The sequence below is a fragment of the Falco cherrug genome, chromosome Z (genome assembly GCF_023634085.1).
Source record: "Falco cherrug isolate bFalChe1 chromosome Z, bFalChe1.pri, whole genome shotgun sequence".
NCBI lineage: Eukaryota > Metazoa > Chordata > Aves > Falconiformes > Falconidae > Falco > Falco cherrug.
The window spans coordinates 13,673,891-13,696,006 of record NC_073720.1 but is presented as its reverse complement, the minus strand read 5'-3'; the positions used below and the strand labels follow the sequence as shown (position 1 = coordinate 13,696,006).

General features: G+C 38.8%; 1 protein-coding gene across 2 annotated transcripts in view; it reads left to right on the top strand.

Moving 5' to 3' along the window:
* The window catches only part of LMBRD2 (LMBR1 domain containing 2), a 45,661-nt gene that overhangs the window by 10,556 nt on the left and 12,989 nt on the right, over positions 1-22,116 (top strand). For both annotated transcript variants that reach the window (XM_055699696.1, XM_055699695.1), the window contains 12 exons: positions 7,550-7,779; positions 8,221-8,300; positions 10,191-10,286; positions 10,992-11,159; positions 12,025-12,235; positions 16,766-16,840; positions 17,186-17,299; positions 17,895-18,078; positions 18,893-19,074; positions 19,838-19,971; positions 20,173-20,278; positions 21,026-21,123. In XM_055699696.1, the coding sequence (XP_055555671.1) occupies positions 7,606-7,779; positions 8,221-8,300; positions 10,191-10,286; positions 10,992-11,159; positions 12,025-12,235; positions 16,766-16,840; positions 17,186-17,299; positions 17,895-18,078; positions 18,893-19,074; positions 19,838-19,971; positions 20,173-20,278; positions 21,026-21,123 (1,622 nt within the window). In that variant the 5' untranslated portion in view covers positions 7,550-7,605. The remainder of the gene's footprint in view (positions 1-7,549; positions 7,780-8,220; positions 8,301-10,190; positions 10,287-10,991; positions 11,160-12,024; positions 12,236-16,765; positions 16,841-17,185; positions 17,300-17,894; positions 18,079-18,892; positions 19,075-19,837; positions 19,972-20,172; positions 20,279-21,025; positions 21,124-22,116) is intronic.

Below are 22,116 nucleotides of genomic sequence, written 5' to 3'. Positions count from 1 at the left end.
GGTAATAACACCATCCCTTGTTCCCTAAATCTCCATCTAATCCCGGTTTAGCCACAAATCGTCCTTTACATTCCCACATGGTTGAATATACTGGTGATTCTTCTCCAACTTTAACCTTTTGCAATTCCCAAGTTTCCCTAGGTTCTTGTTTACAATCCATCATCTCATTTTCATATTCTAATTTGGTCAAATTCATGGTTAAGATTCCCCATGAAATAGATTCACCTACTGCCCTCGGTATTGGTAAACAAGCAGCGATTTGCGTAACATTTTGTAAATTGGCAAATTCTTTAATCAATCCCACCATCAAATTTTCCTCAGCCGTTTATTTGGGAATTTCAATTACTTGTTCTGTCTCTATTTGTCTTTTGTTCCTGTCCACCAAGTCAGCCCATGATCCTGTCAACACAGTCAACCAAAATAGAATCCAAAAAACAATTATAATGTGATATAAAAAAATTAGACATGTTTTAAAGTAAATTTTAAAGTCTTTGGGTCACGGTTGATAATCTTCCATGGAATAGGTGCTTTCTTCACTCGAGTATAATGGATCCAAGCCTCCGACTCTGCTATTTTGATAGCTGTAAAAGTGGTTAACAGTACTTGGAAAGGTCCTTTCCAACATTCCTGCAAAGGTTCAGAGGTCCAGGTCTTCACATAGACATCTCCTGGTTGGAAATCATGCACTGAATTTTCCAGGGATAAAGGTCTATTCCAAATAACTGCACTCCAAATTGCAGCCAAAGTTTTTCCTAGAGAAAGCAAATAGTTATACACATCCTGCTTTCCTTTTACATGTATGTTTGGATTTGGTTCTGGAGATTCATATGGTTTTCCATATAATAATTCTTAAGGACTGACTGAGGTTCCACTCTTTGGCTGTACCCTGATTCATAATAACGCCAATGGAAGTGCCTGAGGCCACTTTAGACTGGTTTCTGACAAATTTTACTTATTTGTCGTTTCAAAGTTTGATTCATCCTCTCCACTTTTCCACTAAATTGTGGTCTCCAAGACGCGTGCAAATCCCAATTAATACCCAATACTTTGCTAACAGTTTGGACTACTTCAGCAACAAAGTGTGGACCTCTGTCAGAGGAAATTCCAATAGGAACTCCAAATCTCGGAATTATATCTTGTAATAACCACTTCACAACCTCTTTTTGCTTGTGTGGTGTGACAGGGAAGGGCTTCTGGCCATCCTGTAAAAGTATCAACCCTTACCAGGATGTACTGGTACCCATTTTGTCTAGGTAACTCTGAAAAATCTACTTGCCAATAATCTCCAGGTTCTGTACCAGATTTCAGCCTACCCATTTGAACCTTTTTCTTAATCACTGGATTATTTTTCAAACATACTTCACACTTTGCAGTTACCATTTTAGCTATTCCCAACATCTTAACTGATATTACTTGCTTTCGTAAAGATGTTACTAAGGCTTCTGCTCCCCAGTGACATTCTTGATGTCTCGTTTGAATTACCTCTCTCATCACAAGAGGTGGAATTACTACCTGTCCATTAGGAGTTATCCACCATCCAGCTAAGTTTTTCTTACCATTTAATAACTGACCTAATTTGTCATCTTCTTCTGAATTATCTCGGGTTTTCCCTAGGAAGGGTTACTGTTTTAGAAGGAATTATTGCCATTTGCGATGCTTGTTTCTTTGCTACCTTTTTTTGCTGTTTTATCAGCTAAATTATTTCCAACTATTATTTTTGTATTTCCAATCTGATGTGCTTTACAGTGCATGATTGCTACTTGATCCGGCTTTTGAACTGCTTGCAATAATCGTAAAATTTCTGTTTGATGTTTAATGTTTGATCCTTGAGAGGACAATAACCCCCTCCCTTTCCACAAAGCTCCATGGACATGCACTACCCCAAAGGCATATTTTGAATCAGTCCAGGTGTTTACTTTCTTGTCTTTGCTTAGCTCTAAGGCCCGGATTAAAGCAATCAGTTCCGCCTTTTGTGCTGATGTGGTACTAGCCAATGCTCCTGCTTCTGTAACTGTGGTGTCTGTTGTTACCGCATACCCGGCGTATCGGACTCCTTGTTCCATGAAGCTGCTTCCATCAGTATACAATTCCCAGTCTGGTTGCTCCAATGGTACATCCTTCAGATCCTCACGACTGGAATAAACATACTCGATGGTAGCCAAACAATCATGTTCCAGTTGTCCTTCTTCCTGTATGGAACTTAAAAACACTGCAGGATTTACCAGGTTAGTTGTCTTTAGAATCACATCATCTTGTTCAGTCAATACCACCTGGTATTTCATCATTCGGCTGGGGGACAGCCAATGTCCCCCCTTCTGTTCTAGGACAGTTATCACCATGTGTGGAACATAGACTGTTATTGTTCTTCCCAAAGTCAATTTCTGAGCTTCTTGTATGAGCATCACTGTTGCGGCCACTGCTCGAAGGCAGTTTGGCCACCCTTTACTCACTGTGTCCAGTTGTTTAGAGAAATACCTGACTGGTCGTTTCCAGCTTCCTATCCTCTGGGTTAACACGCCCAGTGCAAGGTGTTGTCTTTCATGTACAAACAGCTGGAAATCTTTGGTTAGATCCGGCAGTCCCAAGGCAGGTGCAGACATTAAGGCACGTTTCAACTCTACAAAAGCCTTTTGTTGTTGTGGGCCCCATACAAAGGGAGAATTCTTTTGGGCCTCGTACAGCGGTTTAGCTATTAGCCCATAGTTCATGATCCAAAGGTGACACCACCCAGTCATTCCCAAAAATGCTCTGAGTTCATGAATATTTCCTGGCTCAGGTATACCACAAATAGCTTCTTTGCAATTTTTCCTAATTGTCGTTGTCCTTTTAAAATCTCAAAGCCGAGATATATCACAGTCTGGCAGGCTATTTGGGCTTTCTTCCTGGATACCTTATACCCATTTAGTCCCAGGAAATTCAAAAGGTCAATAGTCACCTGTATACAAATAAATCTTTCTTCTGTAGCAATCAATATATCATCCACATATTGTAAAAGTAAATGTCCAGGTCTTGGTTTGTCCTGTTTCCAGATTTCAAATTCCTTTGCTAAATGATTTCCAAAAATAGTTGGACTGTTTTTAAATCCTTGGGGTAATCTAGTCCATGTCAGCTGCATCTTTTGAGGTTTTTCCCATTCAAAAGCAAACAGTTTTCTGCTTTCCTTTTCCAAAGGTATACAAAAGAAAGCATCTTTTAAATCAAGCACTGTAAACCACTGATAATTCTCCCTCAATGCTGTTAACAGTGTATAAGGGTTTGCTACTACAAGATAAATATCCTTAACTATTTGATTTACTGCTCTCAAGTCTTGCACCAGTCTATATTCACCCGAAGGTTTTCTGACTGGTAAAATAGGAGTATTATACTCGGATTCACATTCTTCCAAAATTTTATACTCCAAAAATTTATCCATCAATTTCTTCAATTCCTGTCTCACTTCCGGTTTGATTGGATATTGTTTAATTCTCACTGTTCCTGCGCCTTCCTTCATATCTATTTTAACAGGTTCTGCTAGTTTCGATTTACCAGGAATATTTGTTTCCCATACAGTAGGGATCACTGCCAAATCCACCTCCGGTGGAATTTCTTGTTCCTTTACCTTTTCTTGTATCATCAGGATTTCTCCCGTTTTTGACTCGGGTATTTTCAAGAAAAGTTCTCCGTCAAAAACAATCTGTGCATTTAATTTGGATAACAAATCTCTTCCTAAGAAGGGTATTGGACATTCTGGTACATACAAAAATTCATGTGTAATTATCTTATTTCCAAATTTCAAATCCAGGGGTTGCAGGAATGGCCTGGGTTTGTTCCAATTTTTCCTTTACAGGTATTTAATAAAAAAATGTCGCTCCTGTATCCACTCCCAATCTCACAATTTGAACAACATTTTTTTCCACTTTCTTATTATCAGAAGTTATAGCCATTACCAAATTATCTCTAATAGTTAGCTTACATTCATCCTGCCAATCCTTTCTTTGTCTTAAGTAAAAAACCAAATCCACATCTGGCATTTTATTCCATTTCCCTTCTCTTTTACAATACAGCATTAACTGCAGAATGGTGTTATAATTCAGCGTCCCATTCGTGGACCACTTTTCCTGATCATCCAATATATACAAAGGCCACCAATTATTACAATACTCAAATTATTACAATACTCAATCATCTGGCTCTTTTGCAGATCATCCTGTAAATTTCCCCAATGTGCCAATAAACATCCCAACAAAGAATTTTTTGGGATTTTGTCATTTACAGCAAGATTACCCATGCTTTTACTTTTAAACAACCGAGTTAACTTAGTTGCCGTGGTGTAATTACTCACAGTACAATACACAATTATTCAACTCTGTCACTCCGATCCACGGATCCACACTCCACACTCACTTTCGTGCTCAATTGCATGTCTCACCCTTACAGCCACACTCACACTTTCCCACAGTTACTTTAAACAAACATATAACACAATATTGTACCTCTTAATTTTCTTCTTAATGCACAAACACAAAACAACAAAAACAAAAACTTCTTCTAACTTCTTGTTAGAGGCACTACCTTAGAGAACACTATAGCATATAGTTTCTCTTGTTTCCACTTTTGTCCAACCCTGCAGTAGCTTTCGCTTATGTCTTACGGGCAGATGCCTAGGCTTCCACTTCCACAAGGGTCCTTTTAGTCCAACCCTGCGCAGCTTTCACCGCGTCTGACAGGCAGACTTACTCAGTGAGACTCAAACTCACTGGTGGATCTCCAACCCACTCCTTACCATACACTTATTATAGTGGGACTTCTACCCACTTCCTCTAGTGCACTTACTTACTTACTTTAGCGGGACTCCAACCCACTTACTACAATTAAAAAAAAGAAGTGTCTTACGAAAAATCCAGGGAATGTTGTGAAGAGCCTTACGGATCGGGGATCGATGGGTATCCCCGAGAAATCCTCGGTGCCGGCTGGAACCGATCAGGTCCCCGACTCCTCCGGTCTCCTTCAGCGAGGTCCCATCTGGGTCGCCAAAACTGTTACCGAAATCTCGGAATGAAGAACTTATCGACACCAATGTGATGTAGATAAGCAGACACTTCTTTATTAACGGCCGGGTGCGTGAGCGAGTCCTCTCACGATCAATGCACACCAGGTCTCAAAATCAGACACCATATATAAAACTTATTCATACATATTCATTAAATGTTCATACATAATCATAATATTTCCCATAAATCATTAACATATTCTCCTCCCATATCCGATTCTGCGCAATAGAGCTTAGAAAGGTCCAGAAATGGGTCTGGGGTACGATTTGGGTAGGTGGTATATGAGTCGGTGGTCGCGATCTCCCCCTGCCGGAATTACCTTTTACTAAAGTTCACGGTTTCTTGGCAGGCAACTACAAGCTGATCCAGTCGACTCTTCCCAATTTCCGTTAATCTCATATTCTGACATCTCAATACACTTTCTATATACAGAAGACTGGTCAGATACAAAGAAACCTTTCAAACGCTAAATTATTACTTAAGTTTCAACAATGATTCCGGCCCATTCTTCTGGCCTTGGTACAGGATGTACAGAGGGTCTCATAACAGCTTTTACTAAATAATCATAAGTTTCCTCAAAATATATTTTTATCCTTCTGTATTTCTATTCTATAAAATAATTCTATAAAATCAAATAATCAATCAAAGTCAATCAATTTTAACTTATTAACAAATCGATAACACATGGACTAAATAAAACACAAAAAGGAAGCCTACAGGTAGCCTGGGAAGTATACAGAGAAACTGTCCGCACAGCCAGGGATCAGGTTAGGAAAGCTGAAGCACTGATAGAATGAGATCTGGCCAGGGACATCAAGGGCAACGAGAAAAACTTCTATAGGTACATCAGTGATGAAAGGAAGACTAGGGAAAATGTGGGTCATCTCCAGAAGGAAACGGGATACCCAGTTACCTGGGACGTGGAGAAGGCTGAGGTACTTCATGACTTCTTTGCCTCAGTCTTCACTGGCAAGTGCTCCAGCCACACTGCCCATGTTGCAGAAGGCAAAGGCAGGGACTGGGAGGATGAAGAGCTGCCAGCTATAGGAGAAGATCAGGTTCGAGACCATCTAAGGAATGTGAAGGTGCACATGTCCATGGGACCTGTTGAGATGCATCTGATGCATCTTGATGGTCTTGAGGGAACTGGCAGATGAAGTGGCTAAGCCACTATCTGTATTTGAGAGGAAGTAGCAGTCTGGTGAAGTTCTCATGGACTGGAAAAGGGGAAACATATCTACCATATTTAAAAAGGGAAATAAGGAAGACCTGGGAAGCTACAAGCTAGTCAGTCTCACCTTGGTGCCTGGCAGGATCATGAAGCAGATCCTCCAGCAAAATTTGTTAAGACACATGGAAGATAAGAAGGTGATTGGTGACAGCCAACATGCCTTCACTAAGGGCAGGTCATTTGGAATTTGGTGAACTTCTGTGACAACAGCATTGTCAGGTGGCATCCTGGAATTGTGCAAAGCTTTTGACACTGCCCCATGTGACTACCTTGCCTCTGACCTGGAGAGACATGGATTTGATGGGTGGAGCACTTGGTGGGTAAAGAATTGGCTGGATGGTTACACTCAGAGTTGTGGTTAATGGCTCAGTGTCCAAGTGGAAATCAGTGATGAGCGGAATTCCCCAGAAGTCTGTACTGGGACCAGTGCTGTTCAGTGTCTTTGTTGGTGACATTAACAGTGGCAGTGGGTCAGTAAGTTTGCTGATGACACCAACTGTGTGGTGCAGTTGACACTGGAGGGAAGGGATGCCATGCAGAGGGACCTTGACATGCTTGAGAGGTGGGCCTGAGTGAACCTCATGAGGTTCAACAAGGCCAAGTGCAAGGTTCTGCACCTATGTCAGGGCAGCCCCAAAGTTGTGGATGCCCCTTCCCTGGAAGTGTTCAGGACTAGGCTGGATGGGACTTTGAGCAACCTGGTCTGGTGGAAGGTGTCCCTGCCTGCGGCAGGGGGTTGAAACTAGATGATCTTTAGGGTCCCTTCCAACCCAAACTGTTCTATGATTTCTCTGTATTTTTGTTCTCTGTTAAATTAGTATAGTGTTTAAATGCATATTGAGGAATGGTCCATTAAAAAATGTTGTTCATTAGCTTTCTAGAAACATGTACTTTAAACACTTAACCCTTTTTCCAAATTAGTTGATTTCTTCTAAAAGAAAAAAAAAAGAGCAAAATAGGTTTTGTTTTGAAATTGATACTGGACTTAAAAGTTAGGCTTATAGTCTTATTCAAGCACAGAGATTTGACTTCTGGATCTATATTGTGTATCAAGAAGATGAAGAGGAGTTGTTCTACTATGCTGCTAGAAATAAAAAAAAAGAGAATTATAGATATGTCTGCAGAGGACTTTAAAGCACCTTGCTAGAAGTCTTGTTCTTCATCTGATCAGAGTTCTTGTCATGTGAAATAAGTCTATTAGTATATTGAAAATGTCTGTTAAACTACTCTTTTCTGTGTAATTATCTTCCAGAAATTTTAATGTAATCAATGTCTTTTTGTCTTACAGTTACGATCTGCTTTCCTACGTGAGCTGCGCTGTGTAGCTGGAGTGAACATTCAATAATGAGTGGTGCAGCGTTGGGCCTTGAGATAGTATTTGTCTTTTTTCTAGCCTTATTCCTACTGCATCGGTATGGAGACTTCAAGAAACAGCATAGGCTGGTGATCATAGCAACGTTACTGGCTTGGTATCTTTGCTTTCTTATTGTATTTATACTGCCTCTGGACGTCAGTACGGTAAGAAACTTGTGAGATTTTCTGTTTAGTTGCATAAACTGTGTATGGTATTTTTTTAAAATCGTAATTTCAAAAAGACAGTATTTTAAACAGCAAATACATTTTCCAGGCAGTATCTTACAAAACTAAACACTTGTTAACTTTTTGCATGATGGTGTCAGTGTTTACAATTAATTTTGATTTTGTTGATCAGATCAGATAACAAGTCTATTTCAAATGTTTTAAAACTTAACAGTTTTAAAAATTTATTTAGGAAACATAAAAACACTTTGTTTTTTACTTGTACTATAGATTGCCTGTTGTTTTGAGGGGTGAGTAGGATAAATGCTCTCAAATGTAAACCTAGAGTACAGGAAATGTCTTTAAAAATGGGGAATGACTTATTTTTAAATAAATGCTATACATTTTTTAGTCACTGATACAAAATTAATTGTCTTTTAGACTATTTATAATCGGTGCAAACTTGCTGTTAACTCCAGCCCTGCAGAAACTAATGGCTCTTATGTTACTCTTGCTCCAAGGTATGAGCTATACGTTTTCTTCATTAGATTGTTTTTAAAGAGGTATTTTATGATTTTCTTTTTTTAAAATGCTAGGAGTGTACTGTGTTTTTAAGGCTAATAAACAAGTGTTTTCTGTGTGATACAACACTTGAAGGTTGTGTATACAGGAAGGTGAAGGAAGAGGTGAAGAAAAGTGCATCTGAATCTATTGATAGTAATTATACAGCGGTTCTAACAGATTACCTAAATATTCCTTTTTTAATTTTTTTAATTTTTTTTATATTTCATGCTAGATTTCTTCTCTTTTATTGTTAAAGTAATAGAACTAAGCTTTTCAAGCAATGCTGTTTATCTATGCAAAGAGGTCTTGGTAAATGTTTATCTTTCCTCCACAATCTTAAAGGCTGTAGGTCTGAAAACCTAATTTTATAGCTTTTGAATGAAATGAGTAGGCTTATCTTACATGTAAGCAGCATATCTATCTACTTATTATAATTGCATATATATAGTAATTGAAGTTATCTGAAATTTACCGTAGTCTATCAGAGTAATGATAGCCAGCTTAGTCTTCTTGCAGGAAGAAAATACTCCCTGTAGCATGGTCAGTGTAGGCTAATTGTGGCCTCTTTCCATGGCTGCTTATACTTTAGCCTCCACTGGCTATTTCCACATCTTGTAGATGTGTGCAGTGTAGTTATCTGTAGGGTGATTAGAGCATTTTAAGATGTCAGTTGATAACATCCATGCAAAGTACTGCCGGTTTTGTTGCCCTGAAGCAGAGACTATCTGGATATTGTATATCCATGGAAGAACAGTAAAATGCCAGACTTCATGACACAACGTTGTACCCTTTATTTAAGACCACCCAGTGCACATTAATTAAATGTAGATAGGTAAACACAAAATTTGAAAACTATTCAGTAGCCTTTTAATTGCTGTACAGTTTCAGAACATGCTGATGGATGTTATACTGTAGTATATGACTTGAATATATAAAATAGAAGTATCAGTTAAGTAAGATTTGAGCAGATGTGGTGTTGGTGCCACTCAGATCTTAAAACTTTATTTGAATCCTTTAGTCACGCTACCTGTCATTCTATGGTAATATGATAACTTTGAAGAAATTTAGGCTGTTTACATAAAAATTCACAGTTTAGGCTTAACTGGTTTCACCCTGGAAAATGCTGATTTTTTCTCAATAGATAATCCCATTAAATTGATTATATTGCCCCTTGATTCACCACCACTTCATTATCCAGACAGGTATAATGAAAAAAACCAGGAAGTGCCTTAATGTGGATGGGCACTTTGTCTTTTGCTCTTCCTTTACTGAAAAGGCTCTCATGGCTTTTCTGGTCTTCTGAAGCAAACTACCTGTCAGAAAAGTATTGGTTCAACAAGTCAAAGTATATGTAAGCCTGACTATATCTGGCTGGGTGACAGAAGAAACAGTTAACGCATATTTTTCACTGCTAAGTCCTCTTAAGTAGTAGAGCTAGATGATGGAGTCCCTAGATATTTTTTAAAACCCTGCTGTACTAACTAAAGTTGAGTAGTCTTCTGTCTACAGAAATGTTTTTTCTTTGCATGAAGTACTTCCTGCCTAAAAAGAAAAAAATGTAACGTTCAATTGTTTAATTGCTTATTTCTCTGTAGACTTTGAGCTACTATGGTTTTCTCCAAGAAAGCTGTCCTGTCTAGTTATGTTATTTGCAGTGAGGAGAACAATAAATATTTTTAAGTGGTGATTAATTTTATTTTCTTCTGAGATGACTGATGGTTGACTCTGTACTCAAACAGTAGTGTATTACTTCTATTTTCAAATAACTTTCTAGATAAGGGAATTTATAGAAAATGTGTTTTATCTTGGCCCTACAATTAACAGTAAGCTTCTTTACACTGTTACAGCAAGCAAAAATGTTTGAAACCATGGAGCTATATTCCTAATGGAATTATGCCAATTTTCTGGCGTGTTGTATATTGGACGTCACAGTTTTTAACATGGTAAGTAAGGCAAAAGAATATGACAGACTATCTAAGTGCAACATCTCAACACTCACAGCATACTCTTTAAGAATATATATCACTATGTCACAGAGCTACCTAATCATATATTATTTGCTAGCAGTAAAATTTCTCTAATAATTACTGTACTAAATTGACTATACTTTTTTTTTTCTCCTTTTTAGGTGGTAGCCATTTACTCTTGGTTCATTTTTATAGTTGAAACTGAGCAGTTTACGATAGATTGCCTGAAAAAATGGGGTTTAGGCAACTGAGCACCAAAATAATTACATGAATAAGTTGGGTGATTTTTGAGCAATATTGTAAATTATTTGATTTTATTTGGTATACTATATAAAGCTATAGATACAGCTACAGCAAACAGATGGTCTGTGCTTTTGGGTTAGATTGATGTGTGGCTTCTGATCAACCTATCATCAAATAATTATTTTTGTAACTCAGTCAGGAATCAGGGTTGGTAGTGACTTCCCAGTTAACACAGATTTTTCATAGTAAAGCTAACTGTAATGTTTTTATCTGCAGCGTGTTTAAGGTTTGGCATCAGACCAGCACATCTAGAATAAAAACATATAACTAGCTAATTTATTAGAAGCTTAGGAGTCTTTAGCTTAAACACTCTTGTCTCAATCTCTCTTACTTTGTTTGTTGGCTGATGTGGTTTGGTTTTCTTTGCTTTCCTCCTAGGATTCTCTTACCTTTCATGCAGTCATATGCTAGATCAGGAGGATTCTCCATTACTGGAAAGATTAAAACTGCGTTGATTGAGAATGCAATCTATTATGGCACTTACTTGCTGATTTTTGGAGCATTTTTGATATATGTGGCTGTAAACCCAAACTTCAATTTACAATGGTAAGAATAATATTGGAAGCACTTACATGAGTTCTTAAGAAATTGTCACGTGTCTTTTTTGCAGATGAAATGGGTCTTTTTTAAAAAAACAATTTTAGTTGGTCTGTTTTTTACTAGATATTTGGAAAGTTTTGCTGACTTTTATGGAAAGGTATTTTTTGACTACGCAATAAAAATCAGAAAACTAGTAGACAAATTTGTATATGTATGGCAGAGGAATCTTCTTATATTTGCAGTGGGGTTTTTTTTTATTCCCTACAAATGCATTTGCAATTCATGCAGAAACTTTCTCAGTGTTTTCAGAACAACATTTTCCAGAATGTCTCTGTGAGCATTTATGGTGTAGTGCTTCTGTCTACTGTAGGTTCTATTCAAAGGCAATAAGGTGGGTTAAAATAATTGGTATTTATAACATTGCTGATGGTCTTCCGCACTCATGTAATGCCTAGTTGATTTTGACTTCCACTTCTGAATATAAATCCTGGGTTCTCAGGCTGTTTCTTACAGTGACTGTCATTATGGTGTTATGACCACGCTTCCGGTAAGCTTGCTAAGTGCATGTTGTTTCCTAAAGGAACATACTCCTTCGAGAACAAACTTTTTTTTTTTTTTTTTTTGCCTTCCTTCCAGAAGGGGCAAAAACAGATAAAGAAAAATCATGGCAGCTTTAGGTATGGGCAAGTAACAGACTGGCCCTAGGTGAGAATTACAGATTATACTAAGTCTGTTGCTGTGAACTTGAAAGCCATATTGAGCATAGATACTTTAAGGTCACTTTCTTGCAGGTGGGGTAGGAGTATGCTGTTTGTTTTTTCTTTTTTTTTGTTTTCCTCCCTCCCCCCCCCCCCCTCCCCCCTCCCCTTAGGAACCAACTTCAGACCATTGGGATAGCTGCTGCAAACACATGGGGTCTCTTTCTTCTTGTATTGCTTTTGGGTTATGGTTTGGTGGAAATACCCCGTTCTCACTGGAATGGCGCCAAGAGGGGTTATCTACTCATGAAGACCTATTTCAAAGCTGCCAAACTGATGACTGAAAAAGCAGACGCAGAAGAGAATTTAGAGGACATTATGGAGGTAAGTAACTACCTTCCACTGTGAAATAAGTGAAGGCTTCTGTTAATCATCTCGGAATTTTCTGGTATTGGGCACTTGTGGCAAGAAAACATAAAGAACTTACGTGAAATACCAGTAAATCAAGAAAATCACTATAGTGTGCTCCTTGATGATACTTGATCCTGTGTAAAAATTAAAAGAGATATAGTCCCTGATGTGAAGAACTTGTTAATTTGATAGCCATAATTTTTTGATTTTATTATTTTATTGACCCTTTTATAGTAATATTGGTCATTAATGAATAACATTCCAGAGTGAACTTGAAAATACATTGTACATATGTTTTACTGGTGTTCATGCAACTTGTGTATGCTTGTTTTTATGCTCTGCTGCCAGTATATTTCTGGAATCTTGACAAGAGTTTCCAAGTTGGTTTTGTGGGACCATGCTGTATGCCTTTTGAGAACAGAATATATAGATCATTGGTTTTTTCTAAGAGTTTATTTTGAGACTGTTTATTGCTATTTGTAAGTAAGCAGTAGGCTCTACTGTAGTTCAAGAACAGAATGAAATGCAACGTGTTGAATAGCTATTCAGTATTCTACTGCTCTGATACCATGGCTTGGAAATAATACTTCTTCTGAAGAGTTGTAGGGTAGGGTGGGACTTCTGTGATATGTCAACATAATAGTAGAACTTTCATTCTTCAGTAATACCATTTTGAAGAAATTGCTAGAAACATCTAAGTGGGACATAACTGCAGAACTTATTGGAAAATGAGCAACAAAAACTTCGTTCACTGGAATAGAATAGAATGTTTCAGCTGGAAGAGAACTACAATGATCTAGTCCGACTGCCCGACCATATCGGGGCTGACCAAATTTTAAAGGAAATTATTCAGAGCATTTTCCAGATGCCTGGAGAATCAGGTGCTGATCTCTTCTCCCTGATGTCCAGTGACAGGACACAGTCCAACCCCCTGCTAAAGCAGTTTCACCTAGAGCAGGTTGTCTGCTCATCTAACCCACACTTCTGGAGCTTATATGAAGATATTATGGGAGGAGGCAGTGTCAGAAGCTTTGCCGGGGTCAAGGTAGACAACATCCTTCTTCCATTCAGGATACTGAACTCCACCATCACTGCAGCTGAGGCTGACCCCAGCCTTCACATCCCCAACCAGTCCTTCTGTGTGTGTTAGCACAAGGTGCAGAAGCACACCTCGCCTCATTGGCTTCTCCACCACCTGTGTCAAAAAGTTATAATCAGTGCTCTGGAGGAACTTCCTGGACCACATAAGCCTAGCTGCGTTGTCTTTCCAGTGGATACCAGGGAGCTGAAGTCCCCCATGAGAACCAGGGCCTGTGACCATGAGGCTCCAGTTGTCTGTAGAAGGCCTCACCGACTTCCTCTTCCTGATCGGGTGGCCTGTAGCAAACACACAGAACAGCATCACCTGTGTTGGCCTGCTCCTTAATGTAACCTCTCAAGTTGTTCTGCATCTACCCCTAGGGAGAGCTTGACACGTTCCAGTTGCTCCCTCACATAAAGACAACACCACCACCTCTCCTTGCTAGCCTGTCTTTCCTAAAAAGTGCACAGGCATCTATGATAGTGTATCAGTCATAGAAACATAGAACCATTTAGGTTGGAAAAGACCTTTAAGATCAAGTCCAACCCTTAACCCAGGACTGTCAAGTCCACCACTGAACCATGTCCCTAACCACCAAAGATACATGTTTTTTAAACACTTTCAGGGGTGGTGATTCTACCACCTCCCTGGGCAGCCTGTTCCAATGGTGACGACCTTTTCAGTGAAGAAATTTTACTTGATCTGAGCTATTCCGCCATGCCTCTGTAACTGCAATGAGATCATGACCCTGTGACCGCACACAGAACTCTAGTTCTTCCAGTTTATTCCCCATTCTACATGTGTTGGTGTACTGATGTTTCCAAGAGGTAATTTAGCATGCAGGTGTCCCGGGAGGGGTGCAAAAGGATCCGCCTAAAGAACATATATTGCTGCTCTCAGAACAGAAGGTGTAAAGCTTTTGTGCAAGATGCTGCACTTAGTTACTACGATGAGCAAAGTTCCAAAAAGATTATAAAAAAGTACTGAATATGATAAAATAGAAAGGGAATTGAGACCTACAGCTAAACTCATTTTCCAAGACACAAGCTGCTTTGCCTTATCAAAGCAAACTGCTACAGCGGCCTCACCTACAGTAGGTTGCACAGAATCACACGCAGGCATGTTTTGAATGACTCCGGAGAGGGAGACTCGACAGCCTCTCTGGGCAGCCTGTTCCAGGGCTCTTGTCACCCTCCAAGTAGAGAATATTCTCCGCAGATTCAGACGGAACCTCCTGTGTTGCCATTTGTGCCCGTTGCCCGTGTCCTGTGTCACTGGGCACTACTGAAAAGAGACTGGCAGTTGAAGCCGTTGGCCGCCTGGTTCTGCTCTTGGGAGGCTGCTAAGGAACATACATTGCTGCTCTGGTTGGCCTGGCTTATTCCCCAGCTGGGTGTGACGGCGTGAGCACTGCCACTTTGGACCCATGCCCACCAGTCCTTCAGGTTAAAGCCAGCCCCACCAAGCTGGCCAGCCTACTGCCACAGATTCCCTTGCTTCTTCTACACAGGTGGATCCCGTTCCTCTCTAACAGGCTATAGTCAAGGAATGTCCCATTGTCACAGAAGCCCAAACCCTCACGACAGCACCAGCCCTGAAGCCAGAAGTTGATTTGCATTACAGGTCCATTTTCGGCTGCACTTTTTCCTCTTACTGCTAAAACAGAAGAAAGAATAACCTTGGCACCAAAGCTTCTCATCCAGTGCAGTTCGTCCGTGCGGACCTTGCTTGTGCGTGTCTGCAGCTGCTAAAGCTTCTGGTCTGTTCCTGGATGTGACGCAGGAGGGTGGAGGCTGCGGTGGAATCCTGCTGTTGCAGGTCACTAGGGCCCAAGGTGCCTCGTGCTCTGTAGTGTCTGCTACAGGAGCACGGTTCTGACCATGGTTTTTATTTTAATGTTGAAATACAAAATGAAAGGCCTAATTTTCACCAGACTGCAACTGATAACAGGTAAGAGTTGTTTTGAAATAACGTGCACGCATCTTCAAAATTACAGTTCAAAACTTCTAGACAGAAGGTCTTAAAAACTAGCTCTCCGCAGAGGTAGCTTAAATGGGAAAAAAGGCCACCGGGTGAGAAATGCAGTGCCTGAGAGGAGCTCTTCCCGTGAGCTAAGTCCTGCTTAACAGGGCAGGGACCCGCGCTCCCAGAATCAAACCTTAAAATACATTACTGCAGGCTGTAAAGCCCTGCCTTCCTGTGGGGCTGGCCAGCGTTTGCCTATGAACCTGGTGGTTAGCTCAAAGAAAGGTGAGCTCCTTACCTATTGTTCTGTTTCTTCACTTCATTTAGACAGGCTTCTTGCTATTAGCACATGGCTCCCTAGCATCAGCTGCCTGAAATTCCAGAACCCGTCAAGAATGTTCTCTCCTGAGATCAGTGAACTTGAGATTCACAACCCATAAAGAATGTTCTCCTGAGATCAGTGAACTACTTCACAAGAGTTCCCTTGTACTGCACAACCTTCAGCTGCTTAGAAGATGCTCCTATGAACCAATGACAAAAAGTAACAGAATTCCTCACTCTGAAAGGAAGAGTGTCTGTTGGCACGCTCTTGTTTCTGGAGAGCAAGGCAGCTACAGACTAATACAAACAGGATCAAAGATGAAACAGTGGCACTGGAAGTGCAACTTAACCAGTGAAAAGGAAGGACATGCTCTTGTGTAGGCTTAGGATTTTTGTGCTTTGTCAGACTAAACAGATAAAGTCCTTCTGTATGCCCAGTGATCCTATTTGACAGGATTTTTAAGCCTTTGCAATTATTTCTGTCCTCCACACTCTCTGGAACTCATAGTTGTTTTTAAAGTGCTGGTTGTAACAACAAAACAGTGTGAAAAGATTACTCTGGATTGCCAGTAGGATGAAAAATAAAGTCTAGTTCTCAGTAAGCCTATCAAACTCTGAAGCCACTTCTGACACAACTTACCTACCTGTTAGGTAGCATCTTTTTATTACTTTTAAATACCAGATGGTCTCAGAAGTGAGGTATGTGCAGATGCAAATGTGGGGAAGATACAAACTGAAGTAGTGTAAAATGATATTCCTGAAGCTGCTCAAAGAAAAAAAAAAAAAAAGGAACTACACCAGATAAGAATGAAAGTAGTTCTTTTTGCCTATAACAAACAAGAATTTTTTTTTCTGTTTTCAGCATTCATGCATAGAAACCAAGCCTCCATACATTCACAGAGTAATGTTTGCACACAGACTTGTGCTTTTTTTAAAAAACACGTAGATGTTCTTTATGAATAGTCCTTCAATTATTTTTTATTATTTGTCTAGTAAAGTTGTGGGTTTTATGAATGTCTATTGTTTTTAACTCTGATACTTATGTCTTCCGTTGGGAGGGCTGGAACTCTTATCAGACTTTGTAAAATCTCTTGTTCTATTTAACATAATGTAACAATCATTCTTTTTCCTCACAGGAGGTCCGTAAAGTAAGTGAGAGTATCAAGTATAACCACCCATTGAGAAAATGTGTTGATACAATACTGAAAAAGGTAATAAATTACCTATCTTCAACCATATTATTCAATTGGGAGGGGGTGCTTCCTGCACCTGCTGAATACTTGTATATTTTTTTCTTTTCCCCTTAACATAAAACTTCTGATTGGCATCTTGTGGGTTCCTGACCAGGCTTTGAGAGGAAGTCCTTTGTGTAATGCTTTCTTATGATTTATGTAATTATCTGCTGTATTTTAACATACATAATATTTTAGAAATGGCAAAAGCTATGCTTAGAGTGAGTTTTCAGTTGCGTGAAGTGCCCCAAACATGCACAGAGAATTAACAAAGACCACTTGCTACTCCTTCAGCTTCCATTTAGTCTTACCTTTTCCTTCCAGTGTCCTACTGAATACCAGGAAAGAATGGGTAGAAACATGGATGATTATGAAGATTTTGATGAAAGACAGAACAGTTATCCAAGTGAAAAAAGTTTGGTCAAACTTCACAAGCAGGTATTTTAGTGAATGAGAGAACGCCTCACTTATGCTAATGTAGTGAGAATAAATGCTAGTCAAACAAAGGTTTTCAGTGCACTTTACCTGAATTGGTAAGTATAGTGGATTTTGGGATTGCTACTTAACAGAAGGTTTTCTCAGCAAAAGAAAATGTAGAAGTTTAATATTCCAAGTGATGTCCAGATTAAATTTCTGGATGTATAAGAAGTGTTGATGTTGTGTTATATCTTGACAGCGTTTTAACTGTCTGTGAGTAAGCTTTGAAATGATTGATTGATAGTGCATTCTGAAAAAGAAATTGTAGTTAAAGCTTGATATTCACTAAGACGAAAAGAAAATGGTATTGTAGAAAAAGTAGGCTGTTAACTGCTATAGATAGGCTGTGATAAAAAACCGGCAAAACTCAGTAGTCAAGTATGTAGTCTTCTTAGGATTTATATTTTTAGAGAATTAACTTCCTGCTTTTGTGAGTATATAGAATTAATCTTCTCAGTTCTGTAATGCAGACATCTTTAAGGGATATTGCAAGGCTTTTTTTCTTGTTTCTTGAAACAAGCATGTTGTAACCATAATTTCTTGGAATTTATTGTAGGTAATCTATTCAGTGCAGAGACATCGTCGTACACAAGTCCAGTGGCAAATTCTTTTAGAACAAGCATTTTACCTAGAAGATGTGGCAAAAAATGAAACCAGTGCAACTCGACAGTTTGTTCATACCTTTCATTCCCAGGAACCAGAGAACAAAATTATTCAGTATTTCTATACACCAACAGTTGGTAAGTGCTGTCATGCACATTGTGAAAGGAGTAACTGGTGCTGCTTTGTAAGAAGAACTGATTGTTCTATATAAAAAGTTCAGTTACAGTAGAGGGAAGCAAACATTCATCTTAATGCATTTATGTAATGGAATAGTCCTCCGTTACTGATTCATGGTCTTGACCAAAAGCTTTATGTTTTTTAGAAGTTTAATAGTGGTTACATGCTGTAATAGCAATAGCAAACTTCGCAGCCTTAGAAGAAAGAAATACAGCAACTAAATTACTGGATCTTGGCCACCTTCTACATTTGCAGGATATTATTGAGGTGGCACTACTCTTCCAGTAAAGCAAAGAGGAAAGGACTCTCATGTTTGGTACATGACATGTTACCAAACATTAGAAGATGTGGCTGCTGCTTTTTCATCTTTTCAGAAGGTGTCTTCTAATCATGTTTTAACTTATAATTCATAGTATACAGCCTAAGCTTTGTGTCTGAGGAAGTAACAGATGAACAAACAGGAAGTGCATTACCTAGAGTATTTGGGCCAAAAGTGAAGAGTTCTGTTCTACACGCCCCACACGCCCAAATGTTTACAAAATGTGCCTCCCAGATCTTACTCTGTTTTCCTCAGTTGTGCATGATTCCTTAGGGCTGAGCCAGATCTCTAGGCATTGGAAAAACCCTGAAACTGAGTGTGTGATCCCACATATCCCAGCCTTGATTTTAAGAGTGTGCATGTGGGAAGTTCATAACAGTTATTGTGAGTGAGTTCCATTTTCGGTTGTGTGGTATTTTATTAACCCGTTCTGGATGTGTCTGTCTTTTTTCCAGAGTGGTACTGGGAATGTCTTCTACGACCATGGTTTTACAGGGTGCTTGCAGTTGTTCTGGCCACCTTCTCTGTAATTGTTGTATGGTCAGAGTGTACATTTTTCAGCACAAAACCGGTTTTATCGCTATTTGCAGTTTTCATACAGCTGGCAGAAAAGACATATAATTATATATACATAGAGGTAAGTTTGAGGTAATCACTCAACAGAAATCTTTTCAGATAGATTGTTATTACAACAATAGTAGACCAGATTGATTTAAAAACAAGTCTCTAAATAATCTGTCAACTTTCAGAAGGTCTCTAAAATCGGTAATACCAAATTTTGTTTCAGTGGAGGGAATCTGCATTTTGCCACTTCTTAGAACACTACCAATATGGGGTGAAGGTGTGATGCGGTTGGCCTGAATATCATGTGTTGAGTAATTTGTGAAACGTTAGTTTGGGTGTTTAATTAGGTTGTGTCTAATCAGCCATGTGTGTGACCTCTCTTTCCTAAACAGGAATTTGTTGCTGACCAAAAATCCAGTCACAGGCGTGGCTATAGCATATGTGTGCACAAATCTATCAGTAAAGGAACTGACCTGAAAAATTCCTGTATACTAACAAAATAGGTTGAATTGAAAACACTTGTTTTTATCATTTTGTGTGGGAAGAAATGTTGAATTAGTCATAGTAATTATCAAGGCAATTACAGCAATTTCATTTACTTACAAGGAGTAAATGTTCCTAGAGTTGATTGTGTTAACTTACATGAAGTGCAGAATGTTACAAATATCATTCTCAAATTAGTCAAAAAACCTGAAACTCTTCTCAGAGCTGGTGTTACTGGGCCATCTCAAAATGAAAAGTCAGACTACAGTCAACTTGTTGCATGCACAGATTGTGCTGAATGCATTAAACCTTTAGCAGAGTTCCACATTTAAACAACTTCTTTTTTCCCCCAGATGGCCTGTTTTCTTACCATCTTTTTCCTAAGTATCTGTGTTTACTCTACTGTCTTCAGAATTCGTGTATTTAACTATTACTACTTAGCTTCACATCATCAGACAGATGCGTACAGTCTCCTTTTCAGTGGCATGTGAGTATATGGCATATATTTTGCAGATTTTGTGTCAAATATTCAATTGAAAATGTCCATGAAACTTTCATTTATATTATTTCTTTTATAAATGTATTAGTATAAATCTTACTGAGCTGTACATCATTATTCTGTGGTACATCCAGTTATGATTTCTTAGTGCAAGAAATTGAAATGCTGTTGCCTCTCGCATTTGTGCAGGTTATTTTGCCGTCTTACTCCACCACTATGCTTGAACTTTTTGGGCTTGACCCATATGGATGCAACAATATCTCACAAAAACACTCAGCCAACTGCTTATACATCTGTAAGTACAGGAAATGTGGGTTTGAGCCTTCTACATTGTTTGGACAATAGGCAAAATATTTTTAAACGCTTCTTACAGAAAGATTTAGATACTCAAATCTTTTCGCTAGTATTAAACAAAGTAGAAATACTTATTTATTTACAGACCAGGAGTTTGTTAATGTTTGCCAGGAGGCATCAATAGCTCTATTTTTTCTGTTTTGGTCTCTTTATCCGAAGAAAGTAAAGTATTATCCTCAAAAGTTCAGGTTGTTCTTCACTTCCTAATAGCTTTGGTTTCCACTGGCTTTAGCATATGGAACATCTTTATAGTTTGGGAGCAAATCTAACTTGCCACTGAAAACTAGTGAGTTTGGTTTTACTGAAAAACCAGTTTCTGTAGGATAGCAAGTTACATCTTACATGTTTGTTGCTAGCAAGTAGATTCTTAGTATTGTCCAGAGACTCCTTTCACAGCAGATGAAAAGATCCACCAGATTTGAACTGGCTCTGGATTAGGTGAGACAGCAACATCTAGCATCTTAGAAACCTATGAGCTGATACACTGTTAGAGGCAGCCTCTGTATCTGGTTATTCTGGGTCAACTGTCTGAATTAGATCTGGATGATAATATTTACCTGTGTTTCAGTAACTGTAAAGGATTGTGTGTTTGTGTGTTGTGGACTGAAAATGGTGAAATGACATAACCTTTATGGATATATGTAGAATATAGCTGATTAGTTTCTCCATGTGGATTTTTTTCTTTCAGATAATGGGATCCATGAGAGTCCTGTCCTTCATTGCAGATGGATTCTATATATATTACCCAATGCTTGTTGTCATTCTCTGTATTGCCACATACTTTAGGTAAGTATTTACCAGATAGAACCTCCACATTTCTTTACATTAATAGTACTAGTTTCAGCAATCAGGAAGAGGTTCACTTCTCCTTTTCCAGCAGTTGAGTTGTGACATATTAATAACTGCAAAAAATAAAGCAATAAATTGCTATTTATATATGTGAAATGTGTACATTTAAAGGTTACCAATTGTATGAACACATAACTGAATTGTGAGGTTGTTTTTCCCTATTAAACTTCATTCCTAGATTTTGAGGTCTGATCTGTTCAAACTTTGGAGGCCATGAATATTTAGATTCTGCTTTTGAGATAAAAATTACTGTGAGGAAGCTATGTTTTCAGCAAGGTTTTCTAATAAACTAAGAAGCATTAGTAGAAACTTCAGGTAGTGAACTTTCTGACAGACTCATAACAAATTTCTGATCCATCACCAGACTTCAGTTCAGAAGTATAGTGTGTTAATCTTGTTTCCCTAAGCCACAATTTGTTGAAGGCTGGAAGGGTAACTGCAGAAAATACTGTTAACGTGCGTGCTTTATCCTTACATTTCAAAAAATCTGCTTTTGACCACTGTAAGAGATATTTTGGTCTGACCTTGCTTGGCTACATTTATGTTATGTGCACTTCGTCAATTTTGCATCACCATTCAATCAGAAGCAATGTATGTGTTTTGAGTCATGTAGAATTAGTTAAATGCCTCGAATGTCCATTAATACTCTGCGTACATCCATAGATAGTGAGGCAACAAGGATCCAGGCCTAGGTTTTCCCTGCTTACCTTTAGCTTGGGTGACAAAACTCGTGGTGGGGACAAAAGAACCCCACCACTGAACAGGAAAGGCAATGACAAGAAAATAGTTGGTGTGAATTCTCATCCATGATGATCCTGAGTCTTTAATGCCGTACTGAAAAGGAAGAAAAGAAACTCAAGGAGAGGAAGTTCTTTTACATTAACTTTAATGCCCTCTAATAAATCAGATAGATGCAAAACTGGATGTTTA